We start from the raw sequence: 18,452 nt of genomic DNA, 5'->3' as shown, positions 1-18,452 counted from the left end.
ATAAGCCATTAAAGTATTGTCATTTCTTATATAAGCTTTTGTGTGAAAAATAGGAAGCATGCCTGAATGTAATGTGTACTTTCTCTAGATCTCCACTCAGTCTGGTTAAGTCCCCTGGTGCATGTTACTATAGCAGCTGGGGCTAGATCCATCACAGATGTATCCTATACCTGGTTGGTGTGCATTCTTCACTAATTTGTAGGTTTATTTCTCTTGCTCACCTCTATATCTCGAGCACATGGTTCTTTTCCAGGCACATGGGAAGGGCTTCATAAAATGCATGTTAAAGGAAGTGGGCCAGTTCATCCTTAATAAGCAAAATAGTCTGTGCTTCTGTGAATGGTAAAGTTTTTCTCTTAAATATTTTGATTGCCAAATTCTGGTTTCATTCCTGATTCTCTCCCACACCTCACCTTTCTAAATGATTGCTGGTTTTTTTTTTTTAATTGCTTCTTGGAACATGATGTGATGAGCACTGGGTGTTATATGCTACTAATGAATTCTTGAACAGTATCTCAAAAACTAATGATGTGCTATGTGTTGGCTAATTGAACTCACTAAAAAAATATAAAAAAATGTTAGGTAGGGAAACAAAAACAAATTGCTTCTTTGAAAATGATTCTTACACCATTTCTTCTCTTATTCATCCTCTGCAGACAACTAAACTTGGTCCTTCCTCACTGTTGGCCTGGACTACTATGATCACCTTCTTACTGGTCCCTCTGCCTTCAGCCTTACCGTTCTTTTGCTAAAACAGATAAATCTTTACTAAACATTTCCTAAAACTTCTCCTCCAGGAAAGTCCAAGTTCCTTAGTTTTGCCATAGAGAACCTCTACCATATGGTCTTGAGTCACCATACAGATTTCTTTTCTACCACCTCCCTTCATGCCTCTCCCCTCCCAGCCACAAGTCTCACTGACCAGACCTTGGACTCTCCTGCCCACTGTGTATGCACACCATTCTTCCACGTGCAGGGCCCATGTTCTTCCTTTGTGTCTCAGAAGCCTTGTGCCCCAGCACATATCGAGACCTGTAAAATTCCCATCCTGGCAGTGCCCTCTTGCCCCATTACCTGAACCTTACGCTTGTCACTTACCATCTTCTGCCTTAGATTATTATCTTTTGTTCATTCCTTCATCCATTCAACATACACCATCGACGGTCTACTCAGTACCATGCACCTAGAGCTGAGGATTCAGAGACCTTTTCCTGCCTTTAAGGAACTCAGACACAGAGATAGATGAACACAGAAGCTGGGCACTTTGCAAGGTGAGATAAAAGCTCACAGAGGAGGAAGAAATGATCTGTCTGAAGAAGTTAGGGTAGGAGATGGTTCATTTGTATTGAAGCGGTGTGGGGTGACGGAAAGAACAGAGATATGTGTTGGAATCCTGGCTTCACAATATATTTCTCCCTACCTTCTATGCCTCCATTTGCCCATCTGTAAAATGGGAATAATACCATGTACTTTGAAGGGTCATGGTGAGATGTGAATAAGATCATGTTTGTGGAAAGTGTCAAGTACCAAGAAGAGCCTGTGGATGCACAATAAGGGTGAGCTCCTTCTGAACACAGTTTTGGTCCTACCTCCCATTCTATACAGTGCCCTGTACATACTTTTATCCTGGTACATATCAGTTATTTGGTTGATTTATATTATCATGGATGTGATGTCTGCTACATCAAGAAACAGGGCACAGGGAACCAAGCTGTTTTAACTGTTCTGGAAGGGATCTACTCCTCTTTCTGAGAACCATGAATTCGGTATTTAGCATTCGGCAATTTGAACTAGTGAAAGATACACAGGCAGGAGCTGTGCTTTCCCTTCTTAGCAAGAAGATCCAGGGGATTGCTAAGGAGTCAGGGCCAGCAAGCCAGGAGGCAAAGCAACAACAGTGTCCATGGACCTGCCACACCCACTAATGAAGGCCAGGGGGTTCATGAGTCCAGCTCTTTGAAGCCACTCCATGAAGCTCTTACTTCATTGATGCACAGCATGGAAGAGGAGTCCTGACTTAGCGAGAAGCCCAAGTAAAGTCTTTTATGAGGTGAGGGACTCATCTGAGGAAACATAACAAACTAAGGGGGAAGGGCTTTTGACAATCACCAAATGAGTAATAAAAAAGGGGCTGCCTTCCATGTCCACACCCTCTGCGGAAGGGGTATAAATGCTCCCCAGGGGAAGGAGACCCACAGCTCTGTGGCTTAGAGAACTTGGACTCTGTGTTCAGCCAGGTGCCTTGCTCCCTCCAGCACCATGCCTTACAACTGCTGCCTGCCCAACGTGAGCTGCCGCTCCACCTGCTCCTCCCGGCCCTGCGTGCCCCCCAGCTGCCACACCTGCACCCTGCCCGGAGCCTGCAACATCCCCGCCAGTGTGGGCAACTGCTCCTGGTTCTGCGAGGGCTTCTTCAATGGCAGCGAGAAGGAGACCATGCAGTTCCTGAACGACCGTCTGGCCAGCTACCTGGAGAAGGTGCGGCAGCTGGAGCGGGAGAACGCGGAGCTGGAGAGCCGCATCCGGGAGTGGTGCCAGCAGCAGGTGCCCTTCGTGTGTCCCAGCTACCAGTCCTACTTCCGGACCATCGAGGAGCTCCAGCAGAAGGTGAGGGGACGGCTGCCGCACTGTCTCCTGCAGGAAGTTGTAGGGAGGGAATCTAGAATTTGATTAAGAAACTACGAATTCTCAGCTAAAGTCTGGCTTTTCCATTTTTTCTTGAGTACCCATTTTGTGTGAGGCTCAGGACTGTTAGACCTGAATATTTGCATAGTGCTAGTCTATGTGCAGGAGCAGCACTTTGCATAAATAAGCTGTAATTAAAAGCCGCTTCCAATGCTTCCATGCATTGCCAAGCTCCAGATTTATTACCCTGAGGTAAGAGAAAAGGCCTGAGCCCAAGAAGGAAGCTGAGGCAGCAGAACATTTTGTACGAATTGGACTTTTTTTTCTCTACTTCATCTGGACTTTTGCCTACCCTGACTTCTTGTTACTGTCTTCTTCTGGGTACCTAATTATCCTGATTATATTCCTGACCTGGATGCCTCTGGACTTCTCCTCCTGGTGTTCAGTGTCTAGAGAGGGCATAAAACCAGAACGAGTGGAAACCACCTTGGAGGTAGTGGTGCTAAGCCACCCAGGATGGCTGGAAGGGCATGCTGGTTTCCCTGACCCAACCCCTCTAATGGCCGATTATATATTTATCTTCCCCACTGGACTGGAAGTTTCTTGAGGGCAGGATCTAGCATTTACTCATTTTTATATCTTTAGCTCCTAGAACCATCCTACATTTATGGTAGTTTTGTTTTGTTTTTAGCGAGAGAAAATGAGCACATATGAGCCAGGGTAGGGGGAAGCAGAGGGAATGGGAGAGAGAAAATCTTAAGCAGGCTCCATGCTCAGTGTGGACCTGTGATAAGTTTTTAAAAATAATTGTTATTATTATCAGCCTCTTTTGCTCACACATTTCAGTATTCTTTTTTCAAATTTGATTTTTCAAATATTTATTGAGCAACTATGGCACATGGACAGCATGTAATAATCTTACATAAGACCCACTGTGATTTTTCATTCCATTCCTTCCACGTAAGTGAATTGGTAGGAATTGCTGTTGGTTAAAAATAATCAAGCTCATTCTAGATTGTTTGGGGTCTTCTAGATCTTGTGCAGCAAGGCAGAGAACGCCAGGCTGGTGGTGCAGATCGACAATGCCAAGCTGGCCTCAGATGACTTCAGGACCAAGTGAGTGGGCAAGTAGGGTATCCTCTCTCTTCTCTCTTTCCCTTTAACCTCTCCTCAACATTGACAAACACAGACAAAGCTTTTCCCTAGATGTTTTCCCCAGGATCCATAGAACCACTGCTCTGCAGAGCTTAGAGATCTCTTCTCTAGATTTAGACCCTCCCTCTCTTGTTTCTCTGTAAGGTGACATCCTCCAATCTAGTGTAGAAGTCGTAGCTGCCCTCCTCCCCACCCCACCCTGATGCTCTACTCTGCACAGAATGCAATCAGGTGAACGTGAGAAATGTATTAATTTTGGAAATCTCACAGTTTATGAACTTCTGTTCCCTAAATCCACCGGCTCCTTATCTATCAAAAAAAATGATTACCAATGCATTTTCCTCCGGGAGCTACAGCTGGATGTTAAACACCTACATGAAAGAGAAGGCTGTAGAAATCACAAACCCCAATTTCCAGGTGTGTGACAAACCAAAACACACCAGAGTCAGGGCTAGGTCCATTTCCATCTAGAGGGTCCCTGACGCCCCTGTACCACAGGTACGAGACAGAGGTGGGCTTGCGGCAGCTTGTAGAGTCAGACATCAATGGCCTGCGCCGGATCCTGGACGAGCTGACCCTGTGCAAGTCTGACCTGGAGGCCCAGGTGGAATCCCTGAAGGAGGAGCTGCTGTGCCTCAAGCAGAACCATGAGCAGGTGAGGTTCTCCAAGGAGCAACCAGCTTCAACTTGCTGAGGCCTGTTTCCAACTGCCAGGAGGTATGGGAGAGACTCAACTAGCCGGGGGGTCTGTCCTCCAAACAAAAAGGGATTTGTAGAGGATGAGCAATTGAAAGCTTGTGTTATGAGATTAGGAGGTTTCAGCCAGATGCAGGAATGAGAGTAAAGGAAGTTGGCAAGCCCAGGCGGCGCCCACAGCCTCTTCCACTCCCAGGTCAGAGAACACCCGGATGCAGAGATCTTGTATCCCAATTCCCCATTTAGCAACTGGAAAGGCCAAGAAGGCTCCCCAGCAGAGAGGGCTCCACAAGGTAAATGGTGATAGTTAATATTAATCAAGAGCTTATTGTGTGCTAAACATTATGCTAAGTGCTTTAGAACTCCAGAGGTAGTACTCAGTTTACTGATGAAGAACTTGAGGTTTCTAGAAGCTTCTAAAAGCCATAGAGTAGGTGGTAGGGATGGCCCTCAATTCAAGCCTGATAGCTTCCTAAGCCCAAGTACCAAGCTATGCTGGCTGTGTGAGGAGAATAGCCTGGAAATGAACAGATATTTAATTTCTTCAGCAAAATCTAGGTTGATAGAATTGACAAATCACTTTTTAGATCTATTCCATCCCAGATGGCAGATTTTGAAGTAAGCACTCTTTATTTCCTCTTTAGCCAGACTCTAACCTTTTTATTAATCATGGTGAAGAATCAGACCTAAGAGGCTCTGTGGTGTATGAGTAAAAACAATGAACTGGGTGCTTGGGGCTCACGGTTTCCATTATGGTCTATCATATCTCAGTGTAGAGGCCAAATCGCTGCTCTAGACGATGGGTAGCACCCCGAATGGGGGGCACAAAGAGGTCATGGGCGTGAAAGCACTTTGCAAAGTGGAATACACAGGTTAGTCACTGATCATAGAACTCAGTTATGAGAGGATCCGATGGGACAGAGTGGCTTAAAGCTTAAGAACAATCACAAGCTGATTTGTGATCCCTTAGAAGAGAGCATCTGAACCCTCTGTGATACTTTCCATCTTCCCATTCCTCCCTCAGGAAGTCAACACCCTGCGCTGCCAGATTGGAGACCGCCTCAACGTGGAGGTGGATGCAGCTCCCACTGTGGACCTGAACCGTGTCCTCAATGAGACCAGGAGTCAGTATGAGGCTCTGGTGGAGACCAACCGCAGGGACGTGGAGGAATGGTTCACCACCCAGGTGGGCATCGCAGCACATGGCCGCTCAGGACCCTTGGCCCCTTGGGGCTCTTGAGGCAGGGTATGACCCTGTCTTCTCCCCTGTGCTGTTTCAGACCGAGGAGCTGAACAAGCAGGTGGTGTCCAGCTCAGAGCAGCTGCAGTCCTGCCAGGCAGAGATCATTGAGCTGAGACGCACGGTCAACGCCCTGGAGATCGAGCTGCAGGCCCAGCACAACCTGGTGGGTGTTGTTCAGGGTACTGTCCACACTCTCCTGACCTCGTGAAGCCTGGGGCTTCTCTGGAACCCCATGGAGAAGCTCCCTGAGGAGCGGCTCTGTGACCTTCCTTATCTTCCCCACACAGAGGGACTCCCTGGAGAACACGCTGACGGAGACCGAAGCCCGCTACAGCTCCCAGCTGTCCCAGGTGCAGTACATGATCACCAACGTGGAGTCCCAGCTGGCTGAGATCAGGTGTGACCTGGAGCGTCAGAACCAGGAGTACCAGGTGCTGTTGGATGTCAAGGCCCGGCTGGAGTGCGAGATCAACACGTACCGGGGCCTGCTGGAGAGCGAGGACTGCAAGTGAGTGGGAAGCTAGTACTATTTCTCCTGGGGGTGCATGAGGTTCCTGTGGGAATGAAAAGTTATCCTGGTGGAAACAAATAGATAATTTCAAGCTTTTGGTTGGAGACAGTCTGAAGAAATGCTATATTCTTATATAAAGTGCATTTAGTATTTTCCTATCTCTTCAGCTCATTTCCCCCTAACTGGCCCTCATGGTCTTCTGTCTGCAGGCTCCCCTGCAACCCATGTGCCACAACCAATGCCTGTGACAAGCCCATTGGGCCTTGTGTCTCTAATCCTTGCACCCAACGTGCTCGGTGCGGACCTTGCAACACCTTTGTGCGCTAAAGGGCCCGATGCCAGGAGGAGGACAAGGGTTCCAGAGCCACATCTCAACCCTACTTCATACAAGGGATCTCCTCTGGTGACCACACATTGGACAAAAGAAGAATTTCTACCAGCACCAGGTTCTGAGCGTCCACTCTGCCTCTTACTGAATCCCCCGGCTTGATCCTTTACATGGCAAAGTCTCCTCAGCAGCTTGTTCTGTCTTCAGAGCGTATAGAGAAATCTACAGCAGGCTTGTGCAATATCTATTATCACAACGACACACTTGTGTAACGTGTTATGTTTGAACAAATACTTATCTAAACGTGATTTCAAAATAATTACATAAAAGTGTGAGCCGATAGGCAGGTCATAAAACTGGACATAACTGAGAAAAAACATCTTCCTTGTTACTCTTCTGGTCTTTGGAGATGCAGTCAGAGTCCCTTGTTAACTTCCTAATAAACTCTTATTCTGGCACAAACATGATCATTGTCCTTCTTCATTAATTCCCAAACTGGGTGTCTTGTATCAATAAAAAATAAGTGGTGTTCTTTCATCCAATGAAGGGGTCATGCGACTTCCTTCAAAGGGAAAGTCTCCACCAGACATCACCCACCTGTTGATAAATTTCTTGTGTGGGGAGGAGTTGGTAGCAGAAGCAAAGGTAGATCCACATGACAAGATCCACAAACATTTTCTGTCTAGCTCTGCAGAGGGGAAAGATGAGAGAACCACAGAAATGGGACCTCATCAGGAGCAAGTGAATGTTGAGACTAAGGTCATACCTCTCAGCCACACAAAAACACTGTATCCTAGCAAGAACTGGAAAAAACAGCCAAAACTATCTTCCTCTACCATCCCAAATGAGTAATGATGATGTTTGTGCCTACAAATTTCATAACTATTAAAATATGCGGAAATACATTGATCTCAGGTCTAGACTGTCAAGTCATGTACTATAAATGATCAAACCACAATGTCAAAAAAGGCTTACTTTCAATCACATTCCTCTCACCAAAGTATTATTAATGTTGATATTACCTGTCATATCATTCAATTACAATATTTTGGGGAGGACAAGTGTTTATGCCCATTTAATAATAACAGCAAATATAATTGAAAAAGTTTTATCATAGACTATTTATTCCTTTAAAAATGTTTATTAGTAGCACATAGTTTTATATGTTTTTTTATATATATAGTTTATATGTTTTATATATATAAATTTATATATATATAATTTATATATAGTTTATGTTTTATATATATAAATTTATATATGTTTTATATATATAAATTTATATATATGTTTTATATATGTAAATTTATATATAATATATAAATTTATATATAATAATATATATAAATTATTAATAATAGTAATATAATTACTATTAATTGTATTAATTAGTAATAGTAATTAATTAATAGTAATAATAATATATATAAATTATATAAATAATAAATTTATATAATAGATGAATATATAAATTTATATATAGTTTATATGTTTTATAACACACATAATATTTTACAGTTGTGGTATATATACATGTTATAAAATGCATATTGATAAGTAAACATTGCAGATGTGTGCTCAACATTTCTTCTGATAGAAGTAGAAGATGAAATATTCCGAAACCCAGCCAACTAGGGAGCCTGAATCTCCCAAACTTCTTACACTCTGCACAGACTGAGATATGTCATTTCAAGCTGACGTAAAGTTGTGGGTGGAAATTCTTTGGAATGCTTCATGTGTGACTAAAGAGCTAGAAATAAGACCATTTTGTTTCCATCAAAAAACCCTTCCTTTTCATAGTGAGGGAACAGCGTTATATTTACACATGTACAATTTTTTTTGACATGTAAATTCCCCTAAGATATTTATAGTGTGAAATTGGGTGTCTGAAGCACTGAGTAGATACCATGGTCCCCTCTCCCAAGGTTGTTCTGGGCTGTCAGGACAGAGCAAGTGCCTACAAGTCACCCCACACCCCACTTGATGACCCTACAAGTCATCAGTCCTGGATTCACAGAGAGCCTCTGTCCTGCTCACCTGGGCCTCATTCTTCCCCCTAATTTTCTTCTCTCCCTACAGATGCTGCCCGGGTCCCCGGTGAATGTCCTTTCCTCAGTAAGAGTGCAAGGAGTTTGAGAGACATGGAATGGCTGGGATTTCCCTTGAGCTCAGCACTACTTGCTTGGAGGGAGGGACTGCCGCTTGTGTGACCTTCCTGGCCTCAGGTTTCTCCTGTCCTTTGTGACAAGGAGAAACCAGTAATGGTTCCTAGTCTACACTGTGCTCAAATCTGACTCTGCTCCTTACCAGATCTGGCCCTTGGGCAAGTCCTTCCCCTTTTCCAAACTTCATGCCTTCTCACAGGGCTCTCAGACGCAATTTAGAAAATGCAAACTCTTAGAGCAAGTGCAAAGCCATCTGCAAAGTGGTATGTAGAGGCAAATGGTTATTTTTTGACACCTCCAACTCCATTGGTTGGACTATTGATCAGGGACCATGATATTCAGTTGAAGAAAGTAACTCTGGAACCAGAGTCTGTGGGTTGGATTCCAACTTCACTCTTAGGAGCTGTGTCCTTGCAAATAACATAAACACCATGCTCTCCCATTTCCTCATCTTTAGTAGGATGACAATAATAATATGTTTTCATAGGGTGACTGAGAGGATGAATTGAGTAAATACACAGAAGCACACAAGGCTGTGCCTAGCAGAAGTAATAGGGCTGTTAGGAGTCACAGAGTGGCCACCCTCTGGGTGTACCCAAGAGAGGATGTCTTGGGCAATGTTGGAAGGGAGCATGAGGGATGCTTCTGACCCAAGCAGAAACTGTGCACTGTAGGGAGATGTAGCAGATGGAGAGTCATTGTGTCGGATGCTGAAGACACTTGCATTTTTTGTTTGTGTGTTATGATTCCAAGGCAGATGTTTTTAAAAAGTGTGCCTGGGTATTAGAAAAATTCTTAGAAGAAAAAAAAATTCTTGGGAGGTCTTCAGACCTTCAAAAGCTAAGGAAGTGGTGGAGTCCAAGCCTGTATCTCTGGGAAGAAATGGAAGTCCAGCTAATATCTGGGGTAAAATTGAAGAGAAAATTTCACTAAGGTAATATAAATCTATCTTATGTACATATATACACACACCACATACATACTGTATATGTACAGACATATATGCACTATATACATATATGTATACATACATATTATATATTATACAATTCCATATTAATATACATATTTAATTTCCTAGGTGTTAGTTGTGATCTCTCCCTTTTCATTCATAATTTTATTAATTTGGGCTTTCTCTCTTTTCTTTTGGATTAGTGTGGCCAATGGTTTATCGATCTTATTGATTCTTTCAAAAAACCAGCTTCTAGTTTCATTGATACATTCTACTATATCTATGGTTTCTACCTCATTGATCTCTGCTCTAATCTTGATTATTTCCCTTCTTGCGTGTGGAGTTGGTTTGATTTGTTGTTGATTCTCCAGTTCTTTAAAGTGTAGAGACAACTGGTGTATTCTGGATTTTTCAATTTCTTTGAGGGAGGCTTGGTGGCTATTTATTTCTGCCTTAGAACTGTCTTTGTTGTATCCCATAGGTTTTGGACCGAAGTGTCTTCATTCTCATTGGTTTCCATGAATTGTTTAAGTTCTTTTTTGATCTTCTGGTTGATCCAAGCATTCTGTTTTTTTTTTTTTAAAGATTTTATTTATTTGACAGAGAGAAATCACAAGAGAGGCAGGCAGAGAGAGAGGAAGGGAAGCAGGCTCTCTGCTGAGCAGAGAGCCCGATGTGGGACTTGATCCCAGGATCCTGAGATCATGACCCGAGCCGAAGGCAGCAGCTTAACCCACTGAGCCACACAGGCGCCCCTGATCCAAGCATTCTTAAGCAAGGTGATCTTTAGCTTCCAGGTGTTTGAGTTCCTTCCGAACTTTCCCCAAGGAAATAGAAACAATCATCAGAAATTATTACCAACAGTTATATGCCAATAAGCTAAGCAACCTAGATGAAATGGATGCATTCCTGGAAAACTATAAACTCCCAAAATTGAACCAGGAAGAAACTGACAACCTGAATAGACCGATATCTAGTAATGAGACTGAAGCAGTGATCAAAAACCTCCCAAAAAACAAGAGCCTAGGACCTGACGGATTCCCTGGGGAATTCTACCAATCTTTCAAAGAAGAAATAACACCAATTCTCTTGATGCTGTTTCAAAAAATTGAAGCAGAAGAAAAACTTCCAGACTCTTTTTATGAAGCCAGCATTACCCTGATCCCCAAACCAGGCAAAGACCCTACCAAAAAGGAGAATTTCAGACCAATATCACTGATGAATATGGATGCTAAGATTCTCAACAAGATCCTAGCAAACAGGATCCAGCAGCACATTAAAAAGATTATCCACCATGACCAGGTGGGATTCATCCCTGGGTTGCAAGGATGGTTCAACATTTGCAAATCAATCAATGTGATAGAACAAATCAATAAGAGAAGAGAGAAGAACCACATGGTCCTCTCAATTGATGCAGAAAAAGCATTTGACAAAATCCAGCATCCATTCCTGATGAAAACGCTTCAAAGTATAGGGATAGAGGGAACATTCCTGAACTTCATAAAATCTATCTATGAAAGACCCACAGCAAATATCATCCTCAATGGGAAAAAGCTTGCAGCCTTCCCGTTGAGATCAGGAACACGACAAGGATGCCCACTCTCACCACTCTTATTCAACATAGTATTAGAAGTTCTAGCAACGGCAATCAGACAATAAAGAGAAATAAAACGTATCCAAATTGGCAAGGAAGAAGTCAAACTCTCTCTCTTCGCAGATGACATGATTCTTTATATGGAAAACCCCAAAGACTCCACCCCCAAACTACTAGAACTCATACAGCAATTCGGTAACGTGGCAGGATACAAAGTGAATGTACAGAAATCAGTGGCTTTCTTATACACTAACAATGAAAATACAGAAAGGGAAATTAGAGAATCGATTCCATTTACTATAGCACGAAGAACCATAAGATACCTGGGAATAAACCTAACCAAAGAGGTAAAGGGCCTGTACTCGAGGAACTACAGAACACTCATGAAAGAAATTGAAGAAGACACAAAAAGATGGAAGACTGTTCCATGCTCTTGGATTGGAAGAATAAACATTGTTAAAATGTCTATACTTCCCAGAGCAATCTATACTTTTAATGCCATTCCGATCAAAATTCCACCGGTATTTTTCAAAGAGCTGGAGCAAATAATCCTAAAATTTGTATGGAATCAGAAGAGACCCCGAATTGCTAAGGAAATGTTGAAAAACAAAAACAAAACTGGCGGCATCACGTTACCCGATTTCAAGCTTTACTACAAAGCTGTGATCACCAAGACAGCGTGGTACTGGCATAAAAACAGACACATAGACCAGTGGAATAGAGTGGAGAGCCGAGATATGGACCCTCAACTCTATGGTGAAATAATCTTTGACAAAACAGGAAAAAATATTCAATGGAAAAAAGACAGTCTCTTCAATAAATGGTGCTGGGAAAACTGGACAGCGATATGTAGAAGAATGAAACTTGACCCTTCTCTTACACCGTACACAAAGATAAACTCGAAATGGATAAAAGACCTCAACGTGAGACAGGAATCTATCAGAATCCTAGAGGAGAACATAGGCAGTAACCTCTTCGATATCAGCCACAGCAACTTCTTTCAAGATATGTCTCCAAAGGCCAAGGAAACAAAAGCAAAAATGAACTTTTGGGACTTCATCAAGATCAAAAGTTTCTGCACAGCAAAGGAAACAAGCAACAAAACAAAGAGGCAACCCACGGAATGGGAGAAGATATTTGCAAATGACAGTACAGACAAAAGGTTGATATCCAGGATCTATAAAGAACTCCTCAAACTCAACACACACAAAACAGATAATCATATCGAAAAATGGGCAGAAGATATGAACAGACACTTCTCCAATGAAGACATACAAATGGCTATCAGACACATGAAAAAATGATCATCATCACTAGCCATCAGGGAGATTCAAATTAAAACAACATTGAGATACCACCTGACACCAGTTAGAATGGCCAAAATTAGCAAGACAGGAAATAACGTGTGTTGGAGAGGATGTGGAGAAAGGGGAACCCTCTTCCACTGTTGGTGGGAATGCAAGTTAGTGCAGCCACTTTGGAGAACAGTGTGGAGACTCCTGAAGAAATAAAGAATAGAGCTTCCCTATGACCCTGCAATTGCACTGCTGGGTATTTACCCCAAAGATACAGATGTAGTGAAAAGAAGGGCCATCTGTACCCCAATGTTTATTGCAGCAATGGCTACGATCGCCAAACTGCGGAAAGAACGAAGATGCCCTTCAGCGGATGAATGGATAAGGAAGATGTGGTCCATATACACAATGGAGTATTATGCCTCCATCAGAAAGGATGAATACTCAACTTTTGTAGCAACATGGACGGGACTGGAAGAGATTATGCTGAGCGAAATAAGTCAAGCAGAGAGAGTCAAGTATCATATGGTCTCACTTATTTGTGGAGCATAACAAAGAGCATGGAGGACATGGGGAGATGGAGAGGAGAGGGAGTTGAGGGAAACTGGAAGAGGAGATGAACCATGAGAGACTATGGACTCTGGAAAACAACCAGAGGGTTTTGAAGGGGCGGGGGCTGGGGGGGTGGAAGGTTGAGGAACCAGGTGGTGGGTAATAGGGAGGGCACGTACTGCATGGAGCACTGGCTGTGATGCCAAAACAATGAACACTGTTATGCTGTAAATAAACAAATAAACGAATAAAAAAATAAAATAAAAAAAAATTCCATTGGTATTTTTCAAAGAGCTGGAGCAAATAATCGTAAAATTTGTATGGAATCAGAAGAGACCCCGAATTGCTAAGGAAATGTTGGAAAACAAAAAACTGTCGACATCACTTTACCTGATTTCAAGCTTTACTACAAAGCTGTGATCACCAAGACAGCGTGGTACTGGCATAAAAACAGACACATAGAACAGTGGAACAGAGTAGAGAGCCCAGATATGGACCCTCAACTCTATGGTCAAATAATCTTCGACAAAACAGGAAAAAATATACAGTGGAAAAAAGACAGTCTTTTCAATAAATGGTGCTGGGAGGGGTGCCTGGGTGGTTCAGTGGGTTAAAGCCTCTGCCTTCGGCTCGGATCATGATCCCAGGGTCCTGGGATAGAGCCCCACATCGGGCTCTCTGCTCCGCAGAGAGCCTGCTTCCTCCTCTCTCTCTGCCTGCCTCTCTGCCTAGTTGTGATTTCTCTCTTTCAAATAAATAAAATATTAAAAAAATAAAATAAAATAAATGGTGCTGGGAAAACTGGACAGCTATATGTAGAAGGATGAAACTTGACCATTCTCTTACACCGTACACAAAGATAAACTCGAAATGGATAGAAGACCTCAATGTGAGACAGGGATCCATCAGAATCCTAGAGGAGAACATAGGCAGTAACTTCTTCGATATCAGCCACAGCAACTTCTTTCAAGATATGTCTCCAAAGGCCAAGGAAACAAAAGCAAAAATGAACTTTTGGGACTTCATCAAGATCAAAAGCTTTTGCACAGCAAAGGAAAGAGTCAACAAAACAAAAAGGCAACCCACGGAATGGGAGAAGATATTTGCAAATGACTGTACAGACAAAAGGTTGATATCCAGGATCTATAAAGAACTCCTCAAACTCAACACACACAAAACAGATAATCATATCAAAAAATGGGCAGAAGATATGAACAGACACTTCTCCAAGGAAGACATACAAATGGCTATCAGACACATGAAAAAATGATCATCATCACTAGCCATCAGGGAGATTCAAATTAAAACAACATTGAGATACCACCTGACACCAGTTAGAATGGCCAAAATTAACAAGACAGGAAACAACGTGTGTTGGAGAGGATGTGGAGAAAGGGGAACCCTCTTCCACTGTTGGTGGGAATGCAAGTTAGTGCAGCCACTTTGAAGAACAGTGTGGAGATTCCTGAAGAAATTAAGAATAGAGCTTCCCTATGACCCTGCAATTGCACTGCTGGGTATTTACCCCAAAGATACAGATGTAGTGAAAAGAAGGGCCATCTGTACCCCAATGTTTATTGCAGCAATGGCTATGGTCGCCAAACTGTGGAAAGAACCAAGATGCCCTTCAACGGACGAATGGATAAGGAAGATGTGGTCCATATACACAATGGAGTATTATGCCTCCATCAGAAAGGATGAATACCCAACTTTTGTAGCAACATGGATGGGACTGGAAGAGATTATGCTGAGTGAAATAAGTCAAGCAGAGAGAGTCAATTATCACATGGTTTCACTTATTTGTGGAGCATAACAAAGAACATGGAGGACATGGGGAGATGGAGAGTAGAAGGGAGTTGAGGGAAATTGGAAGGGGAGATGAGCCATGAGAGACTATGGACTCTGAAATACAACCTGAGGGTTTTGAAGGGGCCGGGGGTGGGAGGTTGGGGAACCAGGTGGTGGGTAATAGGGAGGGCACGTATTGCATGGAGCACTGGGTGTGGTGCAAAACAATGAATACTGTTATGCTGAAAATAAATAAATTAATTAAAAAATACATATTTAATATTATTAAATACATAACAAATAATATATCAATTAACCTATTATATATTTAGACACACACACAATATGGAGGTAGAAAGCCAGAAAGCACAATGGAAGGTGGAGGATTTAGTGGCCATGAGAAGTGGCCAGGTCTGCTAGGCTGGATGGCGGTGGGTGCCTTGAATTCACCTTCAGCCCTTGCTCAGCCTCCTTTCCACCCCAGGCGTCTCTGGTCAGCCTCTCCCCTGTATTAGAGTTGATGTGCAGAGCAGAGCCAGGTCTCTGAAAGGCTCTGGTCACGGGATCCTCATAACCGGAGGCAGACTCCTACAGAACTAAGGATAGACATTTTTGCAGATCTGAGAGTCTGTGTCCCTTTTCAGTAGAGGACCCCATTCTTGATTAGACTTTACCAGAGAAGAGTCAGTAGACAATAGTTTTATTAACTTTAAAAATGATTAACATGGTTACAATACAGATGTCAATTAAAGGAAAGTAATCTCATTAACAATGAGTGCTGCTTGCTTAGAATAAGATGAAAATGAATCTGGAACTCTTTTTTTTATAGTTGTTTTTTCTTGAATTGTCTTTCAGCAGCACCACCGAGGCAGGGTAAGAAAAGAGGAAGAGCTCTAAGAATTCTAGTCAACTCTGGACTCTCCCAGGTTTAGGATCAATTTCTTCTTCCACTGGGCTCTATTCCACCATTGCTGTGGTCAATGGTTCCAGAGCCAGGTTCTCCCAGAAAACGGTGCTCCCACAGCAAGGAAGCAAAGGTATCAGAACCCAGGGACTGCCACCTAACCCTGCTCTGTCCTGTGTGTGAAGTAAGCAATGATGGTTTTGGGGTCTGAGCTTCACCTGCTAATGACAGTGTGACCCACTGGATGACGGTTACAGGAGAAGAATTATGGGTTGTTTTGGAGGCAGAATGTTTGTGTCATTATTTTGGACAAGTTTTCAACTTCTCCAACTTCCAGACTCTTTGTCTGAGAGAATGCCTAGGCCATCAGCCTCATGGGGTTTTGATGGTCTCTGTGTCTGAAAGCACTTTCTAAAAACCACATGTAAGCTTTAGTATTATTGTCATTGACCCTTTGACCTTGAATATTGATTCCTGAGCAACCAGAGTCTAATCTTGAGATTGTCTGTTCCTAGTGGAACATCCTTTTTGATGGATGTAACTCGGGCTCCTATTTTCCCAGCTTGAAGAGCTCCACCTAAAGCTCTATTGGGTAGTATAGGACTAGCTTTCTGTTCTGGAAACGGGATTAATCTCTTCCATTATTCTGGGCCCCCCTCTTCCTCACTGACCCATGGAATTCCAGCCCCTAGTACAGCATGGGTTTGACATGAGAAGAGGAACCACAGGGAATGGAGTGTGAAAGGAGGCCTTGGGGGGAACAATGACAGGGGTGCAAGGAAAAGGGACGTGGGTCTGCATGGTCATTCTGGCCACTTCTCCTCCTGGATGCACATTGCAAACTTCATCTCTTCCAGCCCCTGGACAAACTCCTTTTAGATGGCAGCTTTATGTGGGTGCTGCTGAGGAGACAACAGAATGCTGAATCACTCACAGAAGAAGTTATCAAGAGGCCCAAGAAGCATCCGGAAAACACCCGGCAGCACTTTGGTGGCTGAGTGTGAAATTATATTTAAAGCTGGGGCTCGTGGGTGACAGTTACAGTCAAATGCTTTGTTCTGTTCTGTTTTGCTTCAAAGAAGTGTCACTGATATTTAACAACTACTCACATTCCTCATCAAAACAGGAACATTGGGCAAGAAGGGCCAAGAGTTTCAAGAATTGCTAAAACTGTAGGAAGATAGGATCGTGGGTTGGTTGGCTATGGCCCGGCCGGCCTCTTATCTGAGCCCACAACAGGGGTGCCAGCTAATGTTCTCTTTCTTTCTCATTCTTTCACGTACAAGGACAAGCCGGAATGTGTGTGTATGTGTGTGTGTTTAAAATTTTATTTTATTTTTGTATTTTTATTATGTTATGTTAGTCACCATAGTGTTTAAGATTTTAAAAACAGCTAAAAGATGAAATGAGAAAGACTATAAAGCAAGCCCCAGAAAAATCTTGGGTTTGAAAAGGACTGCCCTAGTTTTATCTGAATCGTAACCTCTACTTGAATCTTAGCTCTCATTGCGTTATGTGGCCTGAGCCTCAGTTTCTTAATCTGTAAAGTGGGGAGAATAATGACCACTTTGTAGCTTTCAAATAAGGGTGGAATGTGATTATGTTGGAAAAGGTACTGGACTCCATGGCCAATACTTAATAAATGCTCAGTAAAAGTCATTTCTGTTCACATCCTTAAGGACCCAGAGGAATCATATCTATGTGCTCCGACTCCCTTTCCTACTGATCAGGACAGGGGCTCCACAGTACGTGATCTATTATGTCCTCCTGGGTGTTTTCCAGATGCTTCTTGGGCCTCTTGATAACTCTTCTGTGAGTGATTCAGCACTCCTTTGTCTCCTCAGCACCACCCACATAAAGCTACCATCTAAAAGGGGTTTGTGCAGGGGCTGAAAGAGATAGGGGGTTATAACGTGTAACAAACCATAACTTGCCTGCCTGAAATTAATAACCCATTGAGGGCAGATGAAGGAATGAAGCACAGAGAGGTTGCTTGAGAAACACCACACAGCAAAAAAAAAAAAAAAATGCTTTTAACTTATTGGGAGGAGAAGCCTTTGGGTGACTATGAGAGGAACAGAAAGCATGTAGGCACATGATTGGCACTTTCTAATGAGAAGGGAATAATTCCCCTTTCTCTTCACCCTAGCATGCCGTGCTTTGATAAAGCACAGCTTCCTAAGTGTCTGCCATAAAAGGCACAAGGAGATCAGTTAAGAAATGTGAAAACTATCTGACTTGAGGACCAGTTGAGGAAGGACAGTGACCCGGATGGAGTCTGAGGGCCAGGCTCTGAGCAGGCAAAAGAACACCAGTGGTAGAGTCCCATAGAAGATAAAGAGCAGCATCTGGGCCCCTTGCCAAGGCAGCGTGTCACCCCTACATTAACAACCATGACACTCACAGGACTGGACATGACGTTCGCTGTGAAAGAGCGTTGGTGACAAGAACAGGGGCATGGAGTGCAACTTTTGAAATACACCCAGCATGGGGGTGCCTGAGTGGCTCAGGGGGTTAAGCCTCTACCTTTGGCTCAGGTCATGATCTCAGGGTCCTGGAATTGAGCCCTGCATCGGACTCTCTGCTCAGCAGGGAGCTTGCTTCCTCCTCTCTCTCTGGCCGCCTTTCTGCCTACTTGTGATCT

The 18,452-nt window shown here is 43.2% G+C and overlaps 1 protein-coding gene across 1 annotated transcript; it reads left to right on the top strand.

The window, feature by feature from the left end:
* Nucleotides 1-2,256: 2,256 nt before the first annotated feature.
* LOC123929558 (keratin, type I cuticular Ha3-I) lies at nt 2,257-6,557 on the top strand. Its single transcript, XM_045985387.1, has 7 exons — nt 2,257-2,607; nt 3,659-3,741; nt 4,279-4,435; nt 5,501-5,662; nt 5,757-5,882; nt 6,007-6,227; nt 6,440-6,557. Exons 1-7 carry the CDS (start codon nt 2,260-2,262, stop codon nt 6,555-6,557), a joined length of 1,215 nt encoding a protein of 404 aa, XP_045841343.1. The 5' UTR covers nt 2,257-2,259.
* The last annotated feature ends 11,895 nt before the right edge of the window (nt 6,558-18,452 follow it).

The sequence above is a fragment of the Meles meles genome, chromosome 18 (assembly GCF_922984935.1).
Source record: "Meles meles chromosome 18, mMelMel3.1 paternal haplotype, whole genome shotgun sequence".
NCBI classification, from domain to species: domain Eukaryota; kingdom Metazoa; phylum Chordata; class Mammalia; order Carnivora; family Mustelidae; genus Meles; species Meles meles.
The sequence above is the reverse complement of the archived record's forward strand: the minus strand, read 5'-3'. Positions and strand labels throughout refer to the sequence as shown.

Coding starts and splice junctions, on each gene's coding strand:
- LOC123929558 (XM_045985387.1), top strand. CDS start 2,260: ATGCCTTACAACTGCTGCCTGCCCAACGTGAGCTGCCGCTCCACCTGC. Junction 4,436..5,500: donor TCAAGCAGAACCATGAGCAG/GTGAGGTTCTCC, acceptor TTCCTCCCTCAG/GAAGTCAACACCCTGCGCTG. Junction 5,663..5,756: donor AGGAATGGTTCACCACCCAG/GTGGGCATCGCA, acceptor GTGCTGTTTCAG/ACCGAGGAGCTGAACAAGCA.